The 26579-nt window shown below is 39.9% G+C and overlaps 3 protein-coding genes across 10 annotated transcripts in view; 2 read left to right on the top strand and 1 right to left on the bottom strand.

Moving 5' to 3' along the window:
• LOC122872048 (potassium voltage-gated channel subfamily H member 8-like) overlaps nucleotides 1-13181 on the top strand; it is a 36207-nt gene extending 23026 nt beyond the window's left edge. For both annotated transcript variants that reach the window (XM_044187702.1, XM_044187701.1), the window contains exons 11-15: nucleotides 3541-3755; nucleotides 7639-7913; nucleotides 11088-11197; nucleotides 11399-11451; nucleotides 12219-13181. In XM_044187702.1, coding sequence (XP_044043637.1) covers nucleotides 3541-3755; nucleotides 7639-7913; nucleotides 11088-11197; nucleotides 11399-11451; nucleotides 12219-12983 — 1418 coding nt within the window. In that variant the 3' untranslated portion in view covers nucleotides 12984-13181. The remainder of the gene's footprint in view (nucleotides 1-3540; nucleotides 3756-7638; nucleotides 7914-11087; nucleotides 11198-11398; nucleotides 11452-12218) is intronic.
• A 1862-nt stretch (nucleotides 13182-15043) lies between these two features.
• Nucleotides 15044-17415, bottom strand: LOC122872062 (gamma-crystallin S-like). The gene is made up of 3 exons (XM_044187757.1): nucleotides 16595-17415; nucleotides 15775-16017; nucleotides 15044-15391 (listed from the first exon to the last, which is right to left on the bottom strand). Exons 1-3 carry the CDS (start codon nucleotides 16769-16771, stop codon nucleotides 15119-15121), a joined length of 693 nt encoding a protein of 230 aa, XP_044043692.1. The 5' UTR covers nucleotides 16772-17415; the 3' UTR covers nucleotides 15044-15118.
• Nucleotides 17416-21379: 3964 nt separating this feature from the next.
• The window catches only part of LOC122872050 (DNA-binding protein SATB2-like), a 29426-nt gene continuing 24226 nt past the window's right edge, over nucleotides 21380-26579 (top strand). The window contains exon 1 of one of the 7 annotated variants that reach the window (XM_044187707.1): nucleotides 21380-21560. Coding sequence is in view for 3 of the 7 variants with exons in the window: in XM_044187713.1 (XP_044043648.1) it covers nucleotides 23894-23924 (31 nt within the window). In the remaining 4 variants the exon portion in view is untranslated. The other 6 variants (XM_044187710.1, XM_044187709.1, XM_044187708.1 and 3 more) reach the window with 6 other exon arrangements.

Raw genomic sequence — 26579 nt, 5'->3', positions numbered from 1 at the left:
ATAATGCAATACATTCCAAACACACCCCCATACCACATAGCCAACTCTATTGAGATTCAGCACCATGGACAGCACTCATTTCCACAATGAGACACTATGGGAGGGTTGGCTCCATCCATCCATCCAATTTCCATATTAACTCATTCCGTTGAGCCTGCAGTCTGAGTGAGTCGTTTTGCTACCTGAATCTTGAAGGGCTTCTCTGTCTTGGACCCCAAACCATAGAAGCCCTCCTAGATTTCGGCAGCAAAGTGACTCAAAAACCAGCGTTTACTTCCGGCAAGAGGATGGTATGTTGAATGGCATTGAGAAGGGAACACAATAGTGGCAGCATTTTTATTTTCTGAAGTATGTCGATCTCCACTACTTACTTTGGAAATGGCTTGTATACATATATATACCATTCATGTTTCATATCTAAGATGATGAAAGAGATGTCAGAGACTCAGGTGATGCAGCTTTAGTAATTAAGTAATAATCTACCAACCCTGGACTGATGGATTGGTTGAGGGATTCAATGGTACCTTAAAAAGCTACACAACAAGAATCAGCACCAGCTGTTACCTTGCGTTATATGATGTTTATACCATCAGGCAATCACAGAGGTTTACCAGAGGCAGGGTCCATATGAAGTAATGGAGAAGATGGAGCCAGCAAACCACAAAATGAGGCAACACAATTGGTCAAAAACTCAGCAAATTTAGACAAATCAAGACACCCACAAAAAAGCCAATTTATTAAAGGAGTTTTATGTAGACATTTAAAAGAGGTACCTGCCGGGAAGATTTCTTAAGAGAGTGTTTTGTTACAGAATATAAGAGTTTATGTATAATATAATATTGTAAAATATGCTGGAGCAAGACCATGGAGTGCAGTGAAGCAGAATGAATTAAGGATACAAGAGTTCTCTTTGGTCTATTTTGGAGTTGCAGCATTGTGAGCAGAAGATGAGAAAGGGCTTTTGCCACTGATAAAGTTATTAGACAGCCAACATTTAATAGCTAGCCAGACAGCTTTTATGAAGAAGAACATAATGAAGAAGAGCAGCCTATTGCTGATAAAAATTGTAATCATCTCCATATTAAACTGCCACTGTGGGCAAACACTTCACACCCCATCAGGTGAAAGATGGAGTGTGACTCAGGGATTGATGGAACAGTTTGGGGAGCAGCCAGAAGCCCTACAGGAAATCCATAAACAGCATTAAGTGATTGTGTTTATTGCCACATAGGGGTAGCGGAACAAACTGTAAACACAAAACCGTTGCCTATTTACCCATCCAGCCGACATGGAGCAACGTTAGCGTTCATTTGGAGTCATGTTTCTGGCCTCCTGATGAATGTAAGTCCAATATTTACTCTGCTTATAGCTCTGTTTTTGGTCTCCACCAACTCCTGAGCAATATATCTGGCTCTTTAGCTGCTAAATGCTCCATTATGTTCACCAGTTAGTCCCTAACTTTGTCTGCTCATTGGTGCAGGGCAGGTAGCATAAAATGGGTTTACCAGAGCTTTCGCACTAAATCGAGCTGCCTGCTGCTGCTGGAAAGGAGGTTGATGAGATCTGATGTGGGCCAGAAAACCAAAACAAAGAGCTAAAAAACTCTGCAGAGTTTGCAATAATTATCTGTGGTATGGCACATCTAGTGACACCTTTTACATTACATATAGTAATTTGATCCATTGTCAATATATTAAAAAAATCTTTTTAAAATCTTTCATTTTGTGTTATATTGTTTTAATACTGTTAATAACAAAATTGGACTGAGCGACATTGACACATAAAACTATCCAACTTCACAAATGAACACCTCAACATCAATAATCTAATAATACTCAAGTTACCTACTGTTACCAGCAAACCATCATAAATAGGTGGACATGATGAACAAACAGGAAAAAGGAATCCACTAAACCCACGCAGCCAAAACAACTGAAAAAGGCCACAAAACTGCATTAACACAGTGCAAAACAAAACAATACTACATGTCTCCAATAGGTGAGGTGATTAAACAGCCAGAACCACAAAATCTGCCTCCCTGTCATTCCTCCAGAATAAGAGCCTCTCCAGAGCCTTGTCCTACAACACGTACACTAACACTCCTTTCCATTCTGCATAACATGGATGAAACAGAATAGAGAAACACAAACAGACTCAAAAAACAGCACTGGAATTATTTCAGGTCCGTATAAAGCAGAGGGAGCAAAGTGGCAACACTGTTTTTCATATTAATGACCTAACTGGTGTAAATAATGAAGTGACTGCTGCCTATAGAGGAAACAGGGAAAACACATGGACCTGCTGTGTATGTACATGCACATACATGTGAATATTCATAACCATATATTCAACCTCTCTGCTGTAGAGTGTGTTATTTTTAATAATCACGTTGAGTTGAGTTAGATTGTTAACACTGATGCAATGTGTAAGTAACATTTTACTGTTGTAGCTGCTCAAGGTGGAGCTAGTTTAAACTACTTAATATACAGTTAGCTAGTTAAGTTCAGTGGTTTCCAACCTAGGGGTCAGACCTCTCCAAAGGGTCACAAGGTAAATCTGATGGGTTGTGAGATGATTCATGGGAGAAAAAACTAATTTCTGCTACATAGAAAAGGTTTCAGTCGTAGTCATCTGGACACTGTTTTCAGAATCAAGATGTTTCGGATAGAACACTCCTGGATGAATGAGGGACTACACCGTCTAATTTCTGCTACACAAATTTTTTTGGACTTTAGACAGATGTTTTGCTAAAATAATGGATAATTTTACCTCTTTGGGCCTCAAACAGTTCTCTAGATTAAACCATCTGAGAAGTTTATAGCGGAAATCTGTCTTTGGTGGAACTCACAGACATCTGGATTATGACAAGGGGTAACTAGACACTGCTCACAAGTCAAGAAGGTTGGAAACCACTGGTTTAATCTTTGACAGTGCAGTGTTTTTTATATAATCATGCATTTTTTCCCTAAAGCCTAATCTGAAAAGTAACTACTAACTACAGCTGTCAGATAAAAGCACCGGAGTAAAAAGTATAATATTTCCCTATGACTTGTCGTGGAGTAGGAGTATAAAAATTACAAGTTCTTTAAAAGTACTGTACTTAGTACTGTAAATGTACTTAGTTACATTCCATCACAAGATACAAGTAACCATAACAACAGCACACTAACAGTTAAAGTAACTGACCGACCAAAGATAATAGCCGCTTTAGACGAAAGAAGATTAATCATGTATAATCATGATAATGCACTATGTGCTGTACCATCATAGATAATATTGGACTCTGTTAACAAAACACCATGATACCCAATATGAAATACATCTCTTGCCATGCATTATGGCTCATATATTAGCTTCCAGCTTAAGGAAGTGACACAAAGTATGTCAGTCCTAGATCAAGGCTACAGTTTGGGTAAAGACACACCGTAGATAGCAAGCTCAGTAAAACTGCTGCCTCACATTCATTTTTAATGAAAAGTGGTGGCCTCAGACACATTCTTTACCTACGGCTACAGCCCTACCTCTATCCCTGCTTTCCAGGTCGTGGTGACCTGATTGGCTCTGACTGTCTGACCCAGGAGGAAGTGATTAAGACCAACGCCTGTGTGAAGGCCCTGACGTACTGTGACCTGCAGTACATCAGCCTCAAAGGCCTTCGCGAGGTGCTCTGTCTCTACCCTGACTACGCCCAGAAGTTCATCACTGAGATCCAGCATGATCTGACGTACAACCTTCGGGAGGGACACAACACTGAGGTACGATAATGGCTGATGCTTTTCTGATCTCCGTAAACACGCGTAATATCAAGCTGCTGGCCACTTTACATGTTTTTGCTTTTGTCATTTTAAGGGCCCCTGCAGTGAAAATCTTGGTTTCAAAGGTTAAACGTAACTTCTGAAACACTTACCTGGGTCTGGGTCGAGGCGGTGGCAGGCTTAGCAAAGTAGCCCAGACATCCTTATCCCCTGCCAGATGTTCCCAGGCCAGATAGGATACGTAACCCCTCCAGTATGTTCTGGGTCTGCTCAGGGATCTCTTGCCATTTGAACATGATCTGAGGCATCCTGATCAGATGGATGAACATCTCAATTGTCTCTTTTCGACAAGAAGGACCTTGTCTCTCATTCTTTCAGTCACTATATAAAGCTCATGACCGTAGGTGAGGGTTGGACCGTGGATCGACCGGTATATTGAGAGCTTTGCACTCAGTCCAGCTCCCTCCCTCCTCACTCCCTCCCACCTGCATCACTGCTGATGCTCTACCAATCCACCCATCGATATAGCGTTACATCTTACCCTCGCTTGTGAACCAAGACCCTGAGGTACTTGAACACTTTCACTTGGGGTAACAACTCACTTCTGAATCTGTATATTCCCTCCCTGGAAATGCAGCCCGCTCCCTCTGACCATCATCAATTACCACACAAATACCGAGAAAAAAAGTGGCAGCAAACATCGGTTTAATTGCTGTAAACAAATAAGACCATGTTAGAGCCTTTATTGCTCCAGTTGATTTTTTATATATCTTGTGAAAACTAAGATGACCTTATTTCTCATCACTCCTTCCACTATATGCCAGCTACCAGACACCCATAAAACTTGCAGAACATGCAGTTAGTTGGTGAAGGCTACCAGTCGTCTTGTCAATGATCTTTTTTATGTCTCACTCTGTAACAGTGTTGCAGTGATAACAGTCAGTCTCTCTGTAAACTGTTTAAGTGTAAGACCGGTGTCCAGATTTTTGGGTTTTTTTATTTGTAAATGTATTATTATCACTATCATTATTAAAATTACCATACTGCTCAGCATAGACGTGCATTGGAGATGAATCATCTCATGTTCTAAATGCCTTAAAGAAAATCTTCGGTAAGTTCCACAAGTCTGTTTTTTAGATTAGTCTCAGCTGTGCAGTGACCTCCTCCACCCAACATTTTATGCAATGCCGGAGTGATGGCTTTGCACTTGAAAAGGATTAGCCATCTGGACTGGGAGTGAGGAGGAAGCAACGGCTTCTGCTTGAGATGCAGCCAACAGTTAAAGACATGAGCTAAACATGGACGATTCAGATGCCAGGGATTTACAGATGGGTCTCAGCTATAGCGTACGCATGAATAACCAGCATATACTTGGAATAACTAAGTCATATTTTCACTGTGAGTAAGCTTGTTAATTAGAGCAGAGATCCAAGAGAAATATCAAGAGACGAGGCTGTATAACAGCATGAAAAATAATTAAATAATACTCAATTGACTTGTGTTTTTCCTGGCTTGTGTAGGTAAGCCTACGGGACACATGATTTTTTAGAAAACCTTCACTTTACAACCTTCACTGTGCTAAAGGTTAAATTCTTAAAGCACCTTGACAGCTTCCCATAGATAAGTCTAGTATTACCCACTTGTATACAGTCTGGTATACAATATATACCATGTTCTCAAACAATCCAATTTTCAAGCAGGTTAAACAAACTGTTTAAATGTCACGAAAATAAATTGGAAGTGCTTCGAGCTGGATTTTGCTAGATAGAAGCATCAAAATAAGCTTCCTGAACAGAGAGTAGTACTGGACACGTGCTGCATTTGTCCTGTCAACAAAGATAACTAAAGTTTTCAGTGTCAATACGGCTGTATATCACCAGAAGTACAATCCCATTTTATCTACTTTATGCAAAATTACAAAAAAAAATTATTAGAATATGGAGGGCCAGTGAAACTGGTTGTCCATGTTTTTTCCAGCTGTATAGCAGCTCCATTTCTGTTGTCCACTCTACTGTCAGTAAAAATAAAAATCTTTTCTTCTTATCGCACTCTCAAACTCAGAAAACCGAACTTAATCTTAAGTGAAAATGATATCCTAAAATTGCACATAAAGGCAAGAGAAGGCAAGTTTAATGGTACAGTACCTTTCAAACATAGAGGCAATTCAAACGGCATCAAACAAGGCAAAGAAGTTCATTAAAACTGCATTTCAAACACAATGAAGAGGAAAATAAAGTCAGTTCAAGTACAGAGTAAACAAAAAAGAAATTAAGTATAAGCGCAGTATATTCCTTGCAGTGCATTAATAAATAGTTCCAAATTTAACAAAGGAAATAAAGTGCAGGAGAGAAAGTAGTACTTTAAAAGTGAGTTACTTTAAAAAGCATAAATATAAAACTTTACACTTGGCGTGCACATAAAACTCCGCATTCTTGTCTTCACCTTACACACACACACACACACACACACACACACATGCACATACAGTGACAGCAGTAGTGCATCCTCCACCGAGCGCAGCGTGGGACTAAAAATATCGTTGTCAGGGGGGTGGGGGAGGGGCAGGGTCATCCCTGGCTGGACGAATATAGAACAACCAGATGGAGACGAGACAAGAAAACATCAGGATGAAAGGAAGCTGCAGGGGGACGAACCTCGCTGATATTTGCATTCACGTGCCGACACACAGACAGCACACACATGCAGCATCATACCCTCACATTCCAACGTACCAAAACGCAGCATATTTGTCCTCGCTGATACAGAATGACATACAGGCCCAGATGCACACACACATGCTCACACACCTGTAACATGCTGGAAGCTGCATCGTTTACATGTTGGCCCATGCTGCATCTCATATGCACAACACACACAAATATGTGTAATGACCATATCTCAACATGCAATGCACACACACACACACACACATTTCTCTGTCTTTACATCCGCAAAGACACACACATAATAGACTGATGCTCTTATAGTGGCATGCTGCATATCAAGTGGCACGTGCTGACATTCCAAACAGTCCCTTCTCCGCTCGGATCCCTCCAGGCAAACCTCTGTGCTAAAATTGAACCTCTGTGATCTAAAAATACCAGCCGGGCACGTGAGCTAAAGACAGGATGGAGAAGACAACAACTAGAGGGGAGAGAAGGGGAAGGGCGGTGGTGACAGGGGAAAACAGGAGAGATGGGGGGGAAAGAGGGGAAAGAGAAGACGGGATTTGTTTGCCAGTGTTTTAATGAGCTTTAAATTACAGTCCAGAGAAGCTGCAGGAAATATAACTCCAATAATCTTTCCCAAATCCATTATTAGCCATCAGTAGCAACATGCTGACTGCAGGAATTTTACTTTGAAAGGTCAATCTGTTGTGATTTGTTAGCAGTCCTAAACATCTATCGATATTTTTTTCATCTGAGATCATAGAAAGCCTTCAGAAGAGCTGAATGTCTCTGGGAGTGAATGGTGTCGATGCTTGCTTGGTTTTGAATGAGAAACGGTGAAATGGATATCAGCGTCACTGCAGCTACTGTGAATGGCAACTGTTCACTCTCAGTGAGGCTGTCAATGGCTCAGCAGCGCCCCCATCTGGTCAAAGCGCGAAACAACGCTCGACTTCAACTTCCTCACATCTCATTAATTCCTGCGCTGTGTCCCAATTCCAGGTTTTAAGTATGAGGTGTGTTCACAGTGGAAAAGTGACAAACTTATTCTGAAAACTGTCAGTATGCACACCGAAAAACTTGATTTGTGGAAATATAGGTGGCACTCACAGCTGCAAAAAAATGTAAAAAATTGCAGATGATGGTGAGACAGCTCCAGATAAATCTTCAATGATTACATTTTGTTGAATCCTGCCGTCTTTGTCTCTCCTCAGGCAGACTGCGAGAGCAACGGAGGGATCATGAAGAAGCTTCCATCCATCAAGGAGGACGAGGAGGGATCAGGGTCCGAGGGTGAACACTCGCCTCGCCCCAAGATGCCTCCCCTGGGCATGCTGGGCCGAGGCCTGCGCTCCCCCCTGCGCTCCCCTCTACGCTCCCCCCTGCTGCCGCCGAGAACCTTCAGAACGGCGAGCGATCACACCCGGCCGGCCAGCCTGCAGATCCCCGTGGTGAGCTTCAGCTGCCTGCAGCCGGACCTCAGCCCTCGGTAAGGAACCGTTCATTGATTTATTGACTGGGTACTAAGTGTTAGCTTGGCTGGAGGAGTTCATTCAGTGGTAGTTTATTCATAAACACAAACCATCTACAGGCCAATTTGCATGGAGACCCAGGAGAGGTGGCAGCAGACGCTCGGCTGGAGGAATCAATATATTTTGGTACAGCCGTGTGAGGGTGCACACAAGCACAAGTTGTGTTGATTTTCCAAAACGATATTTAGGGGAAAAGCAGCATTACAGTGGTAAAGAAAAAGCAACCTAATGTTGACTGATTTGAGTTTTATTTACAGCTAACAGACTAACAAATCTGCTCATCAGAGCATGCATTACATCAATGAATTCTCCTTTTAAAGGAAATATGCAGTCACGTGCCAGCAGGATGATTAAAGAAAAAAAGATGAAAATAAAATAACAAGGAAAAAGGTTTTTTGTTTATTTTCATATTTAACCATGGCCAGAAACCAGAGCAGTGAAATGGTGTCCTCTGATTGGTTTATTTCAGCCAATAGGATGTAAACTCCTGCACAGTGGTTTTATTTTGGCAGATTTCATAAAAAGGCCATTTCTATTTAATTTTTATTAGAAATAAGCTAAAATCAGAACATAATTCATTCATTGAAAGTCCAGTTTGTAATATTATTTTCAAGGTTAGGACGCACATTGTCTGTCAATTTTTTGAAAATGAAGTCCCTTTTACATTCAATGTCTTTATTGTTATGGCAGCGTTATCCTTTGAAGTAGTGAGAGTTCGTTAAAAAAAATCTGTAATTTTGGCTGTAATAACTAATAACTAGCACTTATAAATTTTGCATGCATTTTGTCATACATCATCAAAAAATGTATTTCAATTAGATTAAATAAAATAAATAATTTTAATATTGGCTGGTCTGGACTTCCACAGTGTAGAGTAGTCTTGATTGATGTAATGTAATTGTTTGTACCAACCACTGTATGTATTTGACTGAAATCACTATCTGTTTGCTACATACAGATTTATATAGTGTTGTGCACTTCATTAACTTTTCACTATTTCATTTGTGTGAATTCTAAGAGTAAAATTTATGCCCACAGTGGAACAAATGATATTGTGTCCAGAGCACTTAAAGTACACTTCTTTTTGCTAAAAACAAATCCACTATGGTATTCTTCATCTTTGCTCTCGTTAAGCAATACTGCACCTGTCAGTGGTGCCGCAAAATTATGATTCATTAATGTCCAAAATCTCAGTGTCCTACAAAGAGGGAATAGTGAATGAAGGAGCGCTTACTGTCAGAGTTGGTCTTTATTAGTGTAGAGTGGATGGGGGTCTGGCTGGTAATTAGTATGCAGGTGTGTGTGTGTGCAGCTTCTCCTCCTCCTCTGCCTTGAATACGACCTTTGACCTGCTGACTGTCGTCATCTGGATAACATTTCCATAAGTGCTCTGTGTCATGATCCATTCACCCGGAGGTGCAGCATGCACGCCGTGATTTTGAATTTGACATATTGGTGAACTTTGTAGAGTTTGTAGAGAGCAGAAGCAGGAAACTCTCTGCGATCGGTGTGTTAGTGCAGATCATAGAAACTAAAAACCTTTTTCTGTGCTGAAATGTTTTGGCTGAGGCGACACAGGAAGGGGGAAACTTTGATAATTTTAATGTCCTGATGAAGAAACTGTTACAATGTAAGTTTATATATAAAAAGAAGGGTTTCCCACAAAGGAGGCAACCACAAAAATGTAGTTTCCCCGTTACCAAGTATACAGCAATGATTCAGTTTATACTGTTTTTTAACTTATTTGTTTAATTTGCATGCTACATCATTAGGCGGTAAAACTCTTCTATGATGAACTTTGTGGTTTCCTCTGAGTGTATGCATATTTAGTAAGAGTAGTGGAGGAAGGTTCAGAACTGGTACACTGATTAGGCTTATTTTGTCCTACTTATATCAAAGCCTAAGGATGGCTGTCTGTCCATCCAGCTTTCCAACTTTTTTTTTTTTACAGACAGTAGGGAGAAGACAGGAAGCGAGGGAGAGATGCAACAAACTACCCTGTCCGTTGATATTTATTGTCCCCAGAGGATGAATCCCATGATTCAGATGACTCCCTGATCTTTTGTCTTGCACCACCATTCAGGCAAAGTTGCCACTTACATAAGTAGCAAATAACGAAACGTTTGGGTAACGTCATTTAATTGCCATTGAATTTATTGAGCACCATTTACATATTGGACACGGCATGATTTTTCCTCCAGTATTATCCTCGTACCAAAATGTCAGCTTTGCACACAGGATATTTTATAAGCTAACAGGGCGAATTATCATGAAATTCGCTGAGCACGTCGATGCTCCCAAAGGATTTAACCCTGCTGATTTCTCCACCTTCAGTAGAAACTGTTCACTCCCACTACTGATAAGGGTAAGAGTGAATTTAGGCGTAAGAGATATCTGAAGAAATCAGCCAGTGCCTTAATCAGGGTCCAGGAGATCCCTGATGAGAAGGGTTTTCATATGATTCGGTTATTATTAGCTTTGCAGCCCTCTGACATTTTCGTTGGATCCCAAAGAAAGAAGACACTTCTTATGATATACTGCACTCGGATTCAGCGAATGAACGAGTAATCTTTTTGTCACTTTGGCGATTAAACCATGTCCAGTTTGTGTTTATGAATAATGTAAAGTTACAAGGGATATGTGGGATCTTGTATGTTATCTTAAACAAGGAAAAGCCATTTGTACCTGCCTGCATGTGTAACGATCCAACTCACTCTTAGTTGTAGTTTGCCTGACAGTATAGAGATATGTTATTTTTATCTTGGCATTGTGATATAAGGTAGAAATGTTTTTAAGTCTGCTGCCACCATGTGGAACTTCTGTCTTATTGTCTCACACTGACTCATTAACCAGCGAGCCTTGATATGGAAATTAAAGTGTCTTAAAATCCACATATGCAGATTTGACTGCTCAGATTTTGTCAGTGGGGAAGTCTCGCTTTTATTCTTTCTATCAGTTCCGACAGTGCAGTATACTGACTGGGAATAATGTGAGATTTGGAAATTAAAGAAATCGCTTTATTCCCATAGAGTTTATTTTTATTTTAATGGCTGTTAATGGCAGAATTTTTGCATTGTTACCTTATTGTCTTGGGTGAAAGTCATTGACTCCCTCCTCCTGTCTGTCCTCAGGTTTGTGGATGGGATCGAGACAGAAAACCCAAGTAGTTCAGCTCAGAAGTTTGATTTTTCTCCCAGGGCAACTCAGAGTTTCCTACCTAGCCCTGATTCAGCTACCTCAGGTTAACACACAAACACACACACACACACACACACACACACACACACACACACACACACACACACACACACAAAGGCTAATATGACCTTTGAGCTGCAAAGCTACATTTTTGAATGAATCACTAATCTATTCTTGACTATCAATCAGCTGTTGGAGTCCTTATTGCATGTGTGCGTGTATGAATTTCTATATATGTCCACAGGGGCCCATGATGAGGGCGACACCATGCAGACTATCGCTAAGCTAAAACATGAGGTAAGGCTGGTCACACTAAGGTGTTGCAGAGGAAAACTGTATTTTATGTCATGCTTTTGCTGACTTTGACAAAAATCTGATTGGCTGAAATCCCCAAATTAAATGCCATTGCATGTATACATATATTTTATAGTTATTGCAAGTTAACTTGCAAGTTATTGAAGTTAAACTGGTGTTTAGGTTTAACTCTATCAGTCCCAGTGTGACGCCAGCAGTCCGCCTGCTGTTTAAATGAGGCTTACTCATGAACCGATTTGTGTAATTTCCTCTAAATGTAGATATCAGTAGTCCTGGCTCTTACAAGCAAACCATTTCGGCTGTAAACCCTCCATGTGTGTTGTTATGGAAAACCAAGCAACATGTTTGCATCAAGTTTGGTTGCATTCCACTCTGCTGAAGTGGGAGAAGAAGCTGCAAAGAGCTCATTATTGTAAATGGTTGGCTATCTTTTTAATTGGTAATAATAATTCACATGTTGATTCAACTGAAGTGCTTGTTGTTGCACTTTATCAATTGCTATTTATTGTTTATGATGCTGTTGTAATGCAACTATTCACATCAACGGTTTCTTCATTATTTAAAAAAATAAAATTATATATATTTTAAGCTAATAAAAGACTTAACTTAGCTCCGTCTAAAGTGCAGTGAATTCAGAGATTAAATCCAAGATTTGACTTTATTGTATGAAAGTGACCTACGTCTTGTATGGCTAGTTTTCCTTACACACCAGCATTTATGACTCTTCCCTCTGACTCCCCTCTCTCCAGATGAACGTCCTCTCCCGTCAGGTAACCGCTGTCAGTCAGGAGCTGCAGGAAATGACACGTCTTCTCAAACCCCTCTTCCATAACACCTCCACACTGCTGATACCCAGTGTTGTGACTTCGCCTCCCAGCGTGTCATCACACAGCTGCTCCCCGGCCCCACCTCTTCTTACCCAACATGCACCTGTGGACTGTTCAGACGATCCAAATCCTCCATGCATCCTGGTACCTGAGCTGTCCTCCTCTCAGCTGAGCTTGACGAAGGTGTTACAAGGAGAGTTTGATCCGCTTCAGTGTTCACCCTCCCGAACCATCACCCCCCATAATCCTCCAGTTCCTCAGCAGGCTAGTACCGCTCCCCCAGTGTCTCATTGCTCAGCTCCCCCGTCACTCAACAGCTCTCCCCATGAGCACACAGTCGTGCCACATCACTACTCCTCCTCCTCCTCCTCCATCCCCTCTATTTCTTCATCCATCACTCCTCTTTTGGTGGACTTATCAGGACCTGGTAGTGAGCCACCAACACAGCCTCAATCCCGTCTCCCGCTCCTGTCCCAGTCTGAGTCCCAGCTCCAGTTCCAGCCCGAGTCCCAGTTCATATCCCGGTCTTATCCCCATTCCCTCTCCCAGCCTCAGCTCCAGCCCCTTCTCCAGCCCTCCAGCATGGCATCCTGCCCCCAAGAACCCCTCCTGAACCTGCAGGAGGTGGAGTGGGGGGAGCACACCGCCCAGGTCAGCTTCATCAATGAAGGACAACCCTCGGTGTGAACAGAGAAGAAGAAGATCCGGACACTGGCCGGGGCTGACAGACAGGAACAACCAGCATGCCACACAACTTACTGCATGACAGACATTTGCCTGACGTTTGGCATGTGAGTCAAGATGTAAATGCATCAATTTGAAACTACTATAAACTGTGATCATGAGCACCAGTTGTAATGTGATAATAAAATAGTTTGTTTTACAGTTTCATTTTGATTTGTTTGACAGGATAACACTTCTGCATACACTGAGTGATATAAAAGCAAGAAGACTGAGCCTTCAGTAGTAAACTCTTTCAACAGTTAATCATATAAATGAACCCTCAGTAATCTCCCAAATCTCCTTAAAACCACTCTGCCACTGCTTTTTAGAGACATCCGACAAATGTAGGAAGAAACGTAAAGGACAATAACAATGAGTTTGCGAGTTTTAGCTCCTTAACTATAAATCATGCATACGTACATTAACATTAATTTCCAAGGCATGCTGAGCAGGAACTTAACACCCCCTCAAAATCTTGTTTCTGCTGACCTCCAGGGCTTTAACTTTCCACATTGCTACAGTGATGTAGAAGTGTACTCCAGGGTGTGTCAGTACACTGTGACATCACTGTTGAGTGTGATTACAGGTGCAAAAGAGCACACTTCTGACCACACCCACTGGCATCAATTTTAGTCATTTTGGAAGCCAATGGATGCCTGAATTGCTGACAAAATACATTCAGATTTCTAAAACCCAGAAGCCTAGTTATAAAGAACTATATAAGCAAAGTTACTATCATAGTTTGGTTGTGATTTACTATAAATTTCAGTGTCATTATTTATCTGTCAGCAGGTCGGCACAGCCAAACACACCTCTCCCTGCTGCTTGCTGCTGTTAGATTGATTCAAAGGATACCTGTCATCAGAAACACTGAGGGTTTTTTTAAACTTATTTTATAGCAAAACGTCCAAGTGAAGTCATGAGTCACTGGTGTCACACACAGCCTTTATCTTCTTGACTGAGATCATTTTATTTGGAAATATGGGGTGTGTGGATGTTGACTGCCTGGGGTTGTTTCCTAGGAAAAAACTGTCTAGCTTGAGGAACCTTGGTGTCATTTTTGACTCTGAGCTCAAATTTGAGCAGCAAATCAATGCTGTTGTTAAGAATAGTTTCTTCCATCTTAGATCAATATCTAAATTGAAATCTATTCTTACTTTTCATGATATGGAGAAGGTTGTTCATGCCTTTGTGTCTTCACGTTTGGATTATTGTAATGTATTGTATTTGGGTGTGAGTCAGGCTTCTCTCTCCCTTTTGCAGCTTGTTCAGAACTCAGTTGCTAGACTTTTAACGGGTACTAAGAAGAGAGAACACATTACTCCGGTTTTAATTAAACTACATTGGTTACCCATACGATACAGAATTCAATACAAAGCACTGTTGCTTTGCATGGTCTAGCCCCTGAGTATGTTACTGATTTAATCAGCCGCTGTCAATCCAGCAGATCTCTGCGCTCAAATGATCCGTTGCTTCTTGTGGTTCCACGTACGCGTCTAAAATATAAAGGTGATCGGGCGTTTTCTGTTGCAGCTCCTAGGCTATGGAATGACCTTCCTCTGTCTCTAAAAACTTGTCCTTCATTGGGTGTTTTTCAGAGTGCGCTTAAAACTTATTTGTTTTCTTTAGCTTTTGACAATGCTTTGTAGGTGTGTATGTCATATGTTTGTTTTCTGTTTTTCTATATTTTGTGTACAGCACTTTGGTTCCACTTGTGGTGTTGAAAGTGCTTTATAAATAAAGTTGAGTTGTCAAGTCAAGTCACCAGATTCACAGCTCGAGTCATGTGACTGGAGTCCACACCTCTGCTATTAACACTCAGCAGTGTTATAGCTCTGTCTGACAAAAAATTCATAACTCAAGGTCTACTTATTATCTTTTCTCTGAAGCTTTCAACGGAAAAAGGGTCACTTGAGGTTAAACAAGTGACCCTTAAACAAGCTCCTTTTTTTAACTGCCAGACACTCACACACAGTGATGACACAACCCTGTAATTCCTCATCATTCATTTTTATTGTAGCTGCTGCTGTCTTGGTCTCTCAGGTGTCAATCGTGAGCCAATCAGCAGCCAGTGAAAAGGTGAAACAAAAGGAAAGTGGCTACTCAGTTAGCCTTCTGAAAGACTGTACAGTGGGGCAGACGGCACCCCAGTCCACCGGCTTGCGGTACTCGCCTCTCTCCAGCAGGTACTGGCGGCCCTTGAAGTGAGGGTGCTCGTAGAAGACCCACCAGCCTCCCAGGACCCTGCAGGAGTGAACCTCCCTGCAGTGGAACTTCTCCAGCACGGAGGGACAGTCCTCAGTCGCTTCAAACACCTGACCGGCAAAGTCCCCTTTAACATAGAGCTGGATCTTGTAAGGATCTCCGCTGACCTGGAGGAGGACGCAGACAAAAGGGAAACAGAGAGGGGTTTTCAAGACTCAGTGATGGACCAAACTAAGAAGATATGATGCATTAGATGTTTTGTTGCAACGTAATTCAGCATCTTCAAATTCAAGTGTTTTCATACTTCAAAATCAATTTCTCTGCAGTTTTTAAAAATTATTTGACATTTTTTGGTCAGGTGTTCTTGCAGATTTTATAGGCTGATATCCCTGAAAATGTGTAAAAATGGAGGAACCTTGCATAGCATAGCATAGCATAGTAGCATAGCATCACAGGCTACTGCCACTCAGGCTGGTGTTTCATTTTGAGTGAGAAAAGCCAAATGCCATCATCACCACTGTATCCTAGAAAAGTACGTTCGAAAGCTTACAAAGTGAATCATCTTGCAGGAGCTGACTCTGTCATTGAGGCCAATCCAGCTCTGGAAGTTGGGGTATTCGCCTCTGGTCAGGACGTACTGGTAGCCCATGTAGTTTGGTCTCTCGTAGATCACCCAGGTCCCGCTCTCCACACGGGCCGAGTTACAGCGACTCAGGTAGGAGTGGAAGTCGGTGCAGTCGCTGTCGCACTCATACCTGCGACCCTGGTAGTTCTTGTCCTCGTAGAAGATGATCTGGGGGAAGGTACATGAGTGAATCTGATATCAAGAAATGTTAAATACTTTAAGTTGAGTTTTGTGCCTGTAATATTAGTTTTGTTAGCTTGTAAATTAAGTTTAAGTCTCTAAACTCGTATAGTACGGACTCGTATTCAAAGTCTTAACATTTGGGTTTCTGTCCATAAACTCTATTTTGCGCTCATGATTCTGAGCTTACTTTTACAAGCTTTGTGCCAAAGAATCCCACTGCATGGGTCAATCAAAAGGAAACAGGTTTGCGCCTCTCATGTATTAACATTCCATTCACTTTAGCAAAGGCATCCAATTATCTGTCAAATAAATACCGAGCGACCTTTGAAAAACCCAGAAGGTTGTATAACAAACCTTGTCGCTGCTGTCAAACAAATTAATAAAGTTGTGTGTATAGTATTTTAACAAAAGGATGAAACTGTCATGGCCTCTGTTCACACTATGTTTTATTAAACATATCCTGTTTAATAAAATGTCAAAAGGTCAACTGATTTACATTATGTAAAATTTCACTCATACACAGTCACTTAACTGTAACTTTACATCTTTTGCCTCTACTCACCCTGCCCATCCTGGGACCTGCTGTGCTCCACCGTGGGGTCTCTCCTGAATGTGTGTGTGTGTGCTCATATGCGCCCTCGTTCTCTTTTATACCTTCAGAGCCCTCTATAATTGAGACAATTGCTTTGTCATGAGAATGAGATCCAAAATTTGACTCAGTGGTTCCATTGCTAGTCATGTTTTCCAGAAAGAGGCTGTGGGATTACGCTGCATAAAGACCTCGGCCACTGACCAACTCTTTGCAGCAAACTGTAAACACACTACACGCACACAGAGAGATATGCACAAACACACTCTGACATAGATACAAATATTACAGACCTCATGCACTGAGGAGAGAAAACAGCCATGTCAGCTCTCATGAGCACCAGCAATGTTTATCATCACAGCAGCACTGAGCGAAACTTAAACACAGCAATGCAATCCTCATTAAGGACAACAATGCTGATTTACACGCTGTATAAAGCTCTGAAAACACCGTTCAGCTCAACTCTGAGCTGGTACAGTACTAAGAGCTGTGGGGGAGTTGTATGGACTTGACAAGGTGATATAATGCTGAACTTCTAAGCTGCAGTTTCTCTAATCACCACCAGATGCCGGTGTTGTTTCACATTTTGTTTCCCCATTGATGCCCTTGTCTTAACCCGAACCCCAACCTGTTAGAGTTCTCTGCAATGCAACACTGCGGGAAACATAGGGACATATTATTTGAAGGGTTAATAATAGACTTCAACACCGGATGGAAAAACGTAACTTTTACCAACTTTTTTCAAGACACTTGGGCAGTCAGAGTGGAATTCTTCTTCTTTTCCTTTCGGCTGTTCCCTTTCAGGTGTCGCCACAGCGAATCATGTGCCTCCATCTAACCCTGTCCTCTGCATCCTCTTCACTCACACCAATTAACTTCATGTCCTCTCTCACTACATCCATAAATCTCCTCTTTGGTCTTCCTTTAGACCTCCTGCCTGGCAGCTCCAACCTCAGCATCCTTCTACCAATATATTCACAGTCTCTCCTCTGAACATGCCCAAACCACCTCAAAATGGCCTCTCTGACTTTATCTCCGAAACGTCTAACATGAGCTGTCCCTCTGATGTACTCATTCCTGATCCTGTCCGTCCTCGTCACTCCCAAAGAGAACCTCAACATCTTAAGCTCTGCTGCCTACAGCTGTGCCTCTTGTCTTTTCTTCAGTGCCACTGTCTCTAAGCTGTACAACATCGCTGGTCTCACCACCGTCTCGAACACCTTTCCTTTCATTCTTGCTGATACTCTTTTATCACACAACACACCTGACACTTTTCTCCACCCGTTCCAACCTGCTTGCACTCGCCTCTTCACCTCTTTTCCACAGTCTCCATTGCTCTGAACCGTTGACCCTAAGTACTTAAAGTCCTGCACCTTCTTCACCTCTGCTCCCTGTAACCTCACCGTTCCACCTGGGTCCCTCTCATTGACGCACATGTATTCTGTCTTACTGCCGCTAAGCTTCATTCCTCTGTTTTCCAGAGCAGACCTCCATCTCTCTAGATTTTCCTCCACCTGCTTCCTGCTCTCACTACAAATCACAATGTCAGCAGTCAGAGTGGAATTAATTAAATTAATTAAAAGCCACTGAAACTGTTAGAAAGACATTTGTCTGAATGTCTTGGACAGAACACTTTGTGGGCAGGAATGAGGAAGAACTGGGCCGCAGAACTAAGTGTGTTTAAATTGTGTATGAACTGGGCCTACTTTGAAATAATCAAATAAAATAATTAATGAATAAACATAATTATCTGTCTTAGTGATGTGAGGCCATTAACTACATGTCATTACCGCAGACACCACAGGGGGCAGCATTTCCACAGTGAAAAGACAACAACGAGCTCCTCAGAGGTTTTCTACAGTTCGCTGTAATTTGTCAAAGCAAAGTAGAATCAACTGCAACTGTTTTGATAACAGATCATTTAAATAAAATATACCAAACAGTTGTCAGAATGTGCTTCTTTTTCTCGTCTTAACATCATAATAAATGGAATATCTTTGGGTTTTGGACTGTTTGTACAAAACATGTGTACAGACATTTGATGACTTCACCTTGGGCTCTCACTTAATGGACCAAACGATGAATCGATTCATCTGGAAAATAATTAGCAGATTAAAAATTGAAATCTGATTGGTGAGACACATTTCATACACAACGAAACGAAACAAAATCAGTCAAAGAAAGACAAACACATAAACCCTTTTAAACATGTAAAATTACACATATAGAAAAAATTTAAGAGACATTTGACTCATTTAAAAGTAATCTGGAACTCTCCAAACGCAGGAGTCCAGATTCTGTATAAAATAATTATTTCCTCTGCTTTAATACAGCTTTTGGTCCACCACAGTCTGTATACTGTTTGCTATGTAAGTAAAACAGAAAGGCCTTAGTTAGTACATATAAAGCTCAGACCATAAACACATGCAGAACATCAATATTTGCTGTTACAGGTAATAAGCGCTGCCTTGTTTTCATTGGAGCCTTGTGAAAGCACTCTTTAATTGCCACGCATACCATCGCGCGCACACACACACTCACACCCCTCTTGCTCATGGTGTGAGACTTGCGGTGAGCTGTCAAAGACACTTAAGATGATGTAGGACAGACAACAGACAAGTGTTGGCAGTTTGCACACACACACACACACACACACACACACACACACACACACACACACACACAAACCACAGAGGAGGAGCGACAGGAAGGCAGACAGGCTGAGTGGTAATGATAGCTGACTATTCTTCCATGTAGAATAAATCAAGGAAAGCTGACCACTGCCAGTGGACACCAGCGCTGCTATTTGGAGAGACACACTAACAAACATATAAGTGATGGATGGGCGGAATATATGAAAGACTTTTATCTGTTTTTTTTTTTAAAGTGAAGAGTTGGAATTTTTCATTTGTCTCCTCATGAGGACAATGAAAAGTCTACAATGCAACATTACAATCATACTGTACAATGACATTAAATGAGTGGTCTTCATAGTCTGAATCCAACTGAGGAATACAGAGCTTCTGGTAAATTGACTGACATCATATAAAAAACCAGAGTTCAGTCTGAAGATTTTGAGGTAAAAGTTTTAAGATTTCACTCAGAATTAGGAGAGTATACTACTCACACTTCTGAGATTCAATTCAGAATTGCAGAAGATGAAAGTCTAGAATGTAAATGATTTAAAGCAGAATTCGAAATGTTTAACGTCAGAGATCATGATTTATAACCAGAGGTCCAAATATCTGCGATTACAGACATTAATCTGAGAATTCTTTCTTCTCTTTTTTACCTTTCGCCCTAAACTTCTTCTGTATTAAATTTTGAGAACAATTCCAAAATCTTTAGGGTGGCCTGAAAATCTAACTTCAGCTAAATACTGTACAGCAGACTAATTGTTATGTTCTCAGATCTGTACTTATCCAGACCGGTTTCTCCGATTATCTGCATCATGTACAGATGCTACAGCGCCTACACAGGTAAGAACAACATAATCCCAAATTACATTCTCTTACTTACTAACCATAAAACCATGAAAATACAGGCTTTGCGTGGATATTCCAAGACAGAGGTGACTCCAAATCTAATTAGTTTGTTTTATTACTTTAATGAAGAGTAAAGACAAAAGGAAAAGTTTAAAGGAAACATGTTAGTAATAATTAAACTGATCAACTTTACAGGCCAGGACTTTTAAAAATTGATTTAATTGTTCATAAAAATGACTCGTTTTCCATGTCCAGAAAAGTATTGTCGTGTACATTTATGTATTAAGTCTTCTGGCCATGTATGAAAAATGACGTGTTCTCTGTCACGAAAACAGCTTTAATGCCCATCAAGAAAATCTGGTCTCATTCATTCACTCAACCTTTATTTAAACAGGGTGCTTTATACAGCACGGCATGGCAGAAGAATAGAGGGGCATCAAACCGGCAATAAACTGAATGATGATCTACACTCACTCAGATCTGACCACTGGGACACAAGTACAGTCCACATGGTGGATTTTAAAACTTTAAAATCAACCAAAGAATCAAAATTGGCAATCCAATCCATAAATCCTGCTACAGTTTATTCCATTTAAGCGGAGCAAAACATTTAAATCACTTTTTAAGTGTAAGTGTATACCCCAAAATCATATACAGTTAAAGAGGGCATGCTAGAGGTAGGGCCAAAGTTACTAATTGTAGTGAAAGGATTTGGAATGTTCAACTCAGGTCAAAAACTTCCCCAAAGCATATTTTTGTACCTTTCCATCTTTCAATCTCTTTTTTTACCACCAGTAGGGGGCAGACAATCAGCTTCTCTGTTATGTCCATCCTGATCATTTGTAAAAATGTGTGTTTATCTCCTCAGTGCCGAATCCCTACAGAGAGCATCACAGTATCGGCACCACGGTGAACTTCTGACATAAATCACTTTTTTCCCTCGCACTCTTTCCACTTGCTCTCCTCCTCCTGCACTCTGCTATAGTGACATCTGGGAAATTAATTATCCTTTCTAAATCTGTGATCACATCATTCATTTGGCTTTCTAGAATAAAGAGGTAGCTCTTCATACCCACATACTGTACAACTTCTCCCCTACTTGAAACAATACTCTGCTGGAGAGTTTAAAGATTATTATTTGAAGACAGCAACAAATGTAACTATTTTTTCATGTTTGTCAATCTGTCTTCGGGTCTCCCTCCCAATCCCTCCCTCCCTGTCTCCCTCCCCCTCTCTCCCTCTCTCTACATGTGTCATACTGCTCTTTACTCAACAGGCAGCAGCAGTCAGTCCTCATCCCTCCTTGTCTTTATATCTCCCTGCTCGTTCCGCTGTGGTGCTGTTTTTGTTACGCAGGGAAACGTTGGAAAATCCTTATTCTCTCAGGCTGGATTCACTCGTTTTCACCAATTCATGGAGTTTATTCCCCAGCAAGCACAGTGACTTCTTAAAAAGTGAGTGAGCATTTACTGAAAAAGTTCTTCACCTGCAGGTATGTAACAACTGATTTATAACTACAGATAAAAAAACTAGAAAGCCCTTCTTAAATAGTAAAAATTTAAAACAAAATGACAGATAATGTTGCAAATATCCAGACGTGCCTGACAATGTAATGTAAAAAAGTAATGTTTCACACATGAGGAGACCAAAGAGATCACAGTATCAAGTTTTAGGGCAATTTAAGACTAATTTCATGAGAAAAATGCATAAAATATTTGTATGTTAGTAAACGCCATGCTTTTAACACTATTTATACAAATAATAGTTGATCTTGTGGACTTAAACTGGTTGGTTTTATTACAGTAAATTGATAGTGGAACTCCAAAAACCTTCACTTAACTATAACCAAACGTAACCTTGACCATATATTTTTTTTAACAAAAATAGATGTTAATAGCATAAAAAACAGAGCTGTCACTTTTCCGAGATATGATTGAAATTAAGTTTGTTTTCTTTTAGAAAATTAAGTTAATGATCTTGAAAATCCATTACAAGTTGTTGCATTATCCAATATTTGGTAAGCTTACACTTTAAGTAAAGCTATACATATGGTCATTTCATGTTACGGAGATGCTTTGAATAATTAAAAAAAAATTGTTTTAAGTTTGAATTGATTTATTCTCATTTGATCAGTTTTTAAAAAAACGTGTTATCAGTATTACAGAACGGATAATTCCTTAAAAAATGTAGTTGCTCTAATCTTTATTGAGTGACACTTTCTCTTCCTTTCACAGCACTTACATTGCAACTCTTAAAGTGTCTTGTTTTGTTTTGATAAAAATACTTATATTTTTATGCAGGCTTCAAATAACTTGACAACCACTTTGGAGCATATAACTTAAAAACATCCCCGTGTGTGAGGTAGAAGCTTAATTTTAACTCTTGAACAATCACACACACATATCCACAGTCACATCCTTTCTTTTCACACAGTCCTTGGATTGGCACTAGGGGTCACCGATATTTAGAAATAAATCAAATTTTCAAATCAGTTTTCAAAATTTCAAAGTCTGTCATGTTCAGCCAGCTCTTCTTGTTTTCATAGCCACTTATAATTACTAAAGGATGATTACTTAAGTTTCATGTTGTGAGGAAAAAGGAAAATATTATGTTTGCAAACTGGTATAAAGAGAAATGACTCAATATATAGTACTGTATATAGCCTGGTGAAGAGTTGAAAAATAGGAAAAGCTGGTAAATGGGAGATTAAAATACAATTATTTATTTTCTTAACTGTTTGAAGTAAAGTTCTTTATATCTTTACAATCATTTAAATGCTTTCATTTGCAGATAACCAGCAGATCCACCTTTCAGTGGCATTTGTTGGTTTTGGTCTTGAAAATACAAAGCTATTTGAAAGCTATACAACATATACACTCCCTAATGGTAACACATAGACTGTGAAAGGACAAAAAAAGTGTCACTTATCATAACTTCACTGCTTCATCTATCCCAGCATGCACAGGGAGGGCAGCAGGGTGGTGCGCCTTTTTAAAACATTTTCATCTATTATAATTATCTTTGTCAGACAACATTTGCAATTATTAGAAAAACAAACAGTTTGAAACTACTTACATTACACTTTTACCACAGTCCCCAAGTAGCTACATGTAGAATCCAGCTCCAGCTAGCACTAAGCTTAAAAGTTTCTCTTAACAAGACCCCTCACACCAAATTAAATTCATAATTCCTATTATAATTAATATTATATACTTATTTAAGACTAATTCATTGTTCAGTTTGGCAAGCAAACAAAGCATCAATTATTTCTATATGTTTTAGTTGAACTGACCCTTTTCACAGAGGTGTCATTGGTTAAACACAGCTGCAGCTAATAAAATTAGTAGTAGCTACAACGTTTGATTTAGCTAATGTGCCATTGAGCATTAACAATGGGAGACTATTTTGTCGCCGCCGTTTTTGTCAGTGCTCATTGGCATATATTGTCAATAGCGGATCATTTGGCACACCTTGAATCAAACGGAGCCATTATTAGCCTAATTTTATTAGCTACAGCTGTGTTTGTCCAGGTCAGGTGGAAAGCCTCTGCTTTAAGAGGCAGCTGTTAACGTTAATATCCGTAATGCTGCCTTGGGGAGCGAAGACAGTAGGGAGAAACAGCTATAAAAGTTGACATTTAACGACAATAAAGTAGGTAGGTTCACTTGTACACATATGCCGAATTTAACAGAATGTCCTGAAGATTTAGTCAGTATTTAGGATATGTTTACATTTATTGATAATAAGTAATAAATAATGAACAAATGGTTATTTGAGAGGTATTTGAATGAAATTCGTCGGCTATTCATGCGAGCCAGGTAGGGGCTACATCTTTGTTGAAACAGGTTGTAAACTAGCTGCCTCAGCAATTAAGCCATGTATAGATAAAGATAATAAAATCTAATATTATGAGCATTTCAGTAACAAAATATGACTTATTAATGTTATGTGATAATATGATATGGTACCACAATAGAAGAATATGCTATTTTGATTCAAGTTAAGGTTAAAATAGCTTTGGTCTGTTGTAGCCAAGTAAACTACCAAAATGATGATGATCATAATGACATAAATATTATTATTATTATTATTATCATTATTATTATTATTATTATTATTCCCACAGTCTCATACATAGGGGACTTAAATGTAGCCTACTTCTTTTACTTTACTTCAACAGTGGAAACAAAAAGCAAAGTCTGAAAATAAAGTCTTTAAGAGGGGTTTCAGGTAAGTAAAAGGAAAACAAAGTAGAAAATGTACATCATGTGCAGGAATTTTCACGTTTAAATCCAGTGACATTGGAAAAAATGGAACAGTTTTGACATTTTGAAAGTAGAATACAAAAACTTGTTCCCTATTTTCCCTCTCCCATTGTCTGATGTGGTTTTGTAAAAGCTTCTCATCCAGTTTTGAAGAAAAATAGAAATAAAGTGACTTGCATCAAGCGTACTACTGTAATTGGAGAACTGATCATTTCACTCAGACCTTGCATACTGTTGTTATCTATTTCCTGATATAATGTAACATTTGAATTTATTTTTACCAAATGTAGACTCTGCGCATCTGTATCTGAAGGCCAGACCAAAACCTAAATTTTAACCAAAATATTTGAACCCTGAATAACCGAGATGAAACTAAACAAAACATTAATTGTGAGGATTTTGTTGTCATTTAAACCAAATAGAAACGTTCTGGTATTTGTTGTCAAAAATAGAGCTGTCACTTTCCGTAGTGTTTCATATGATGAACCAGGTTTATGGCCATAAGAATACGGCAGATACCAGTTGTCTGAAAGTAGATAGTGGCCAGTAAAAATCTCGTGTGGTGACTCTGTTGTGATCAAAGTTTTCCTCTGCTTCTGGTATTAAATATACTTGTATTGCATTACTATGCATTTGCAGTAAGTATATCCTCCATCAGCTGCTAACTGAAGCAATATAGTACACATATGTGTAGTAAGAGTTGACTGTGAGGCTGGTTGAGCAGCTTTAAAGGTGCCCTGTGGAGGCCTGGTTTTCTTGTAAACAAACAAAAATTCTGTTTACATTCAGTGTTACTCACCAAAACACATTGTGTGTATCCTTGAGATCTTACAAATGTGATGAATGCATTTCCTTCCTCATAAAACACTTGCAAAGCCGATTTTTGCACGAGACAAACAAAACGGGGACCTAGAGATTTCACTTCGTCTTGTCTGTCTGCATGCCTGTGTGATGTCCTGGAATCCACTCAAGGACCCCTTGAGCTCCCTTTTTAAAAGCCACTGGAAACCCTGGAACCCTCTCAGGGTCATTTGGACCCTGCCCACAAACGTGTAGGTGTCACCAGACCCCAAGAATTTCTACTGAACTAAACTATAGTAAAATTCAACCAGTCCTACTGTAACGTAAGGACCCCACGAACCCTTTGGGTGTCACCAAACTCCACTTTAGTATCCATTACAGTGAAGATCTAAAATGCTTTTGGCCTTGAAGCCAATTAGACTCTGCCTAAATGAATCTACTACAGTAGTTTGCAGCCGGTGGAGGTTCTCAGTGTGTTTCTACGTGATTTGTCAGTCGGAGGCTACTGAGTGTGACTGTACATTTGGCCTCCATGTGTGCTAGTAAAGTGATCGGAGTTTATGTTGGGAGTGTGTGGTCTCTTGACTGTACACCCTTTGACTGCGATGCGTGAAGTGGTTTTATGTGTGTGTGTGTGTGTGCGTGAATGAGTGAGTGAAAGACACTTTTTATTGGTCCAAACGAAACAAGGTCTTACCCCCCCCCCACTGTAATAATGATATGAAAGTATTTGTATTAGCCAAGTAAATGACTGTATTCTGTTACCGTCTGACATGAAAATAAACATTGAGCTCTGAAAATATGTAACTTTTGATTCATAAAGCTTGAATTAAAGTATAAAGTCAAAGTATGAAGGCAAAACACTTGGTATGAAACAGATTGAGGAAGCCAGAGAATAAATGAGAAAATAATAAATTAATTCAGAATCAGAATCAGAAATACTTTATTGATCCCCAAAGGGAAACTCTTTGTTACAGCAGCTCGCCTTTACGTCAGTGCACACAGGAGAAAGATTCACTCGATTCAACTTAAAGACGAGAGACATAACCATACAGTGAGCTCAAGTGCATTTATTTAGCCCTTATTTAGTCTCATTATGTTTGCAAAGATGAAATGGCTTATGTACAAACTTGCCTTGATTAAATAGAGACATCCCAGTCATACAGATATGATGCCAGGTCAAAATAAAAAAAAAGAGATTTTTATGGTGAAGTTGTACTAAAATGAAACTTTAACTGTTCCAAGAAGCAGGTTTACTGAATTAACTGGTCAACTTCACAAAGTAAAACCTGGAGACTTCTCAGATATATTGCAGTCTGTATGTACAGTATTATGGCAGAGACATATTTTGTTGTTTGCTCGGTACTCCAGCACATTGGATTTAAAATGAAACCATAATTATGAACT

The sequence above is a fragment of the Siniperca chuatsi genome, linkage group LG24 (assembly GCF_020085105.1).
Source record: "Siniperca chuatsi isolate FFG_IHB_CAS linkage group LG24, ASM2008510v1, whole genome shotgun sequence".
In the NCBI taxonomy this organism is placed as follows: Eukaryota; Metazoa; Chordata; class Actinopteri; order Centrarchiformes; family Sinipercidae; genus Siniperca; species Siniperca chuatsi.
This window is presented reverse-complemented; position numbering and strand designations above follow the sequence as displayed.

Bases quoted from the DNA above. Each gene is read 5' to 3' on its own strand.
- LOC122872062 (XM_044187757.1), bottom strand. From the start codon at position 16,771: ATGACTAGCAATGGAACCACTGAGTCAAATTTTGGATCTCATTCTCAT. The intron at 16,018-16,594 runs GTGAGTAGAGGC...ACCTTCCCCCAG, and splicing joins CAGGTCCCAGGATGGGCAGG to ATCATCTTCTACGAGGACAA. The intron at 15,392-15,774 runs GTAAGCTTTCGA...GTCCTCCTCCAG, and splicing joins CCTGCAAGATGATTCACTTT to GTCAGCGGAGATCCTTACAA.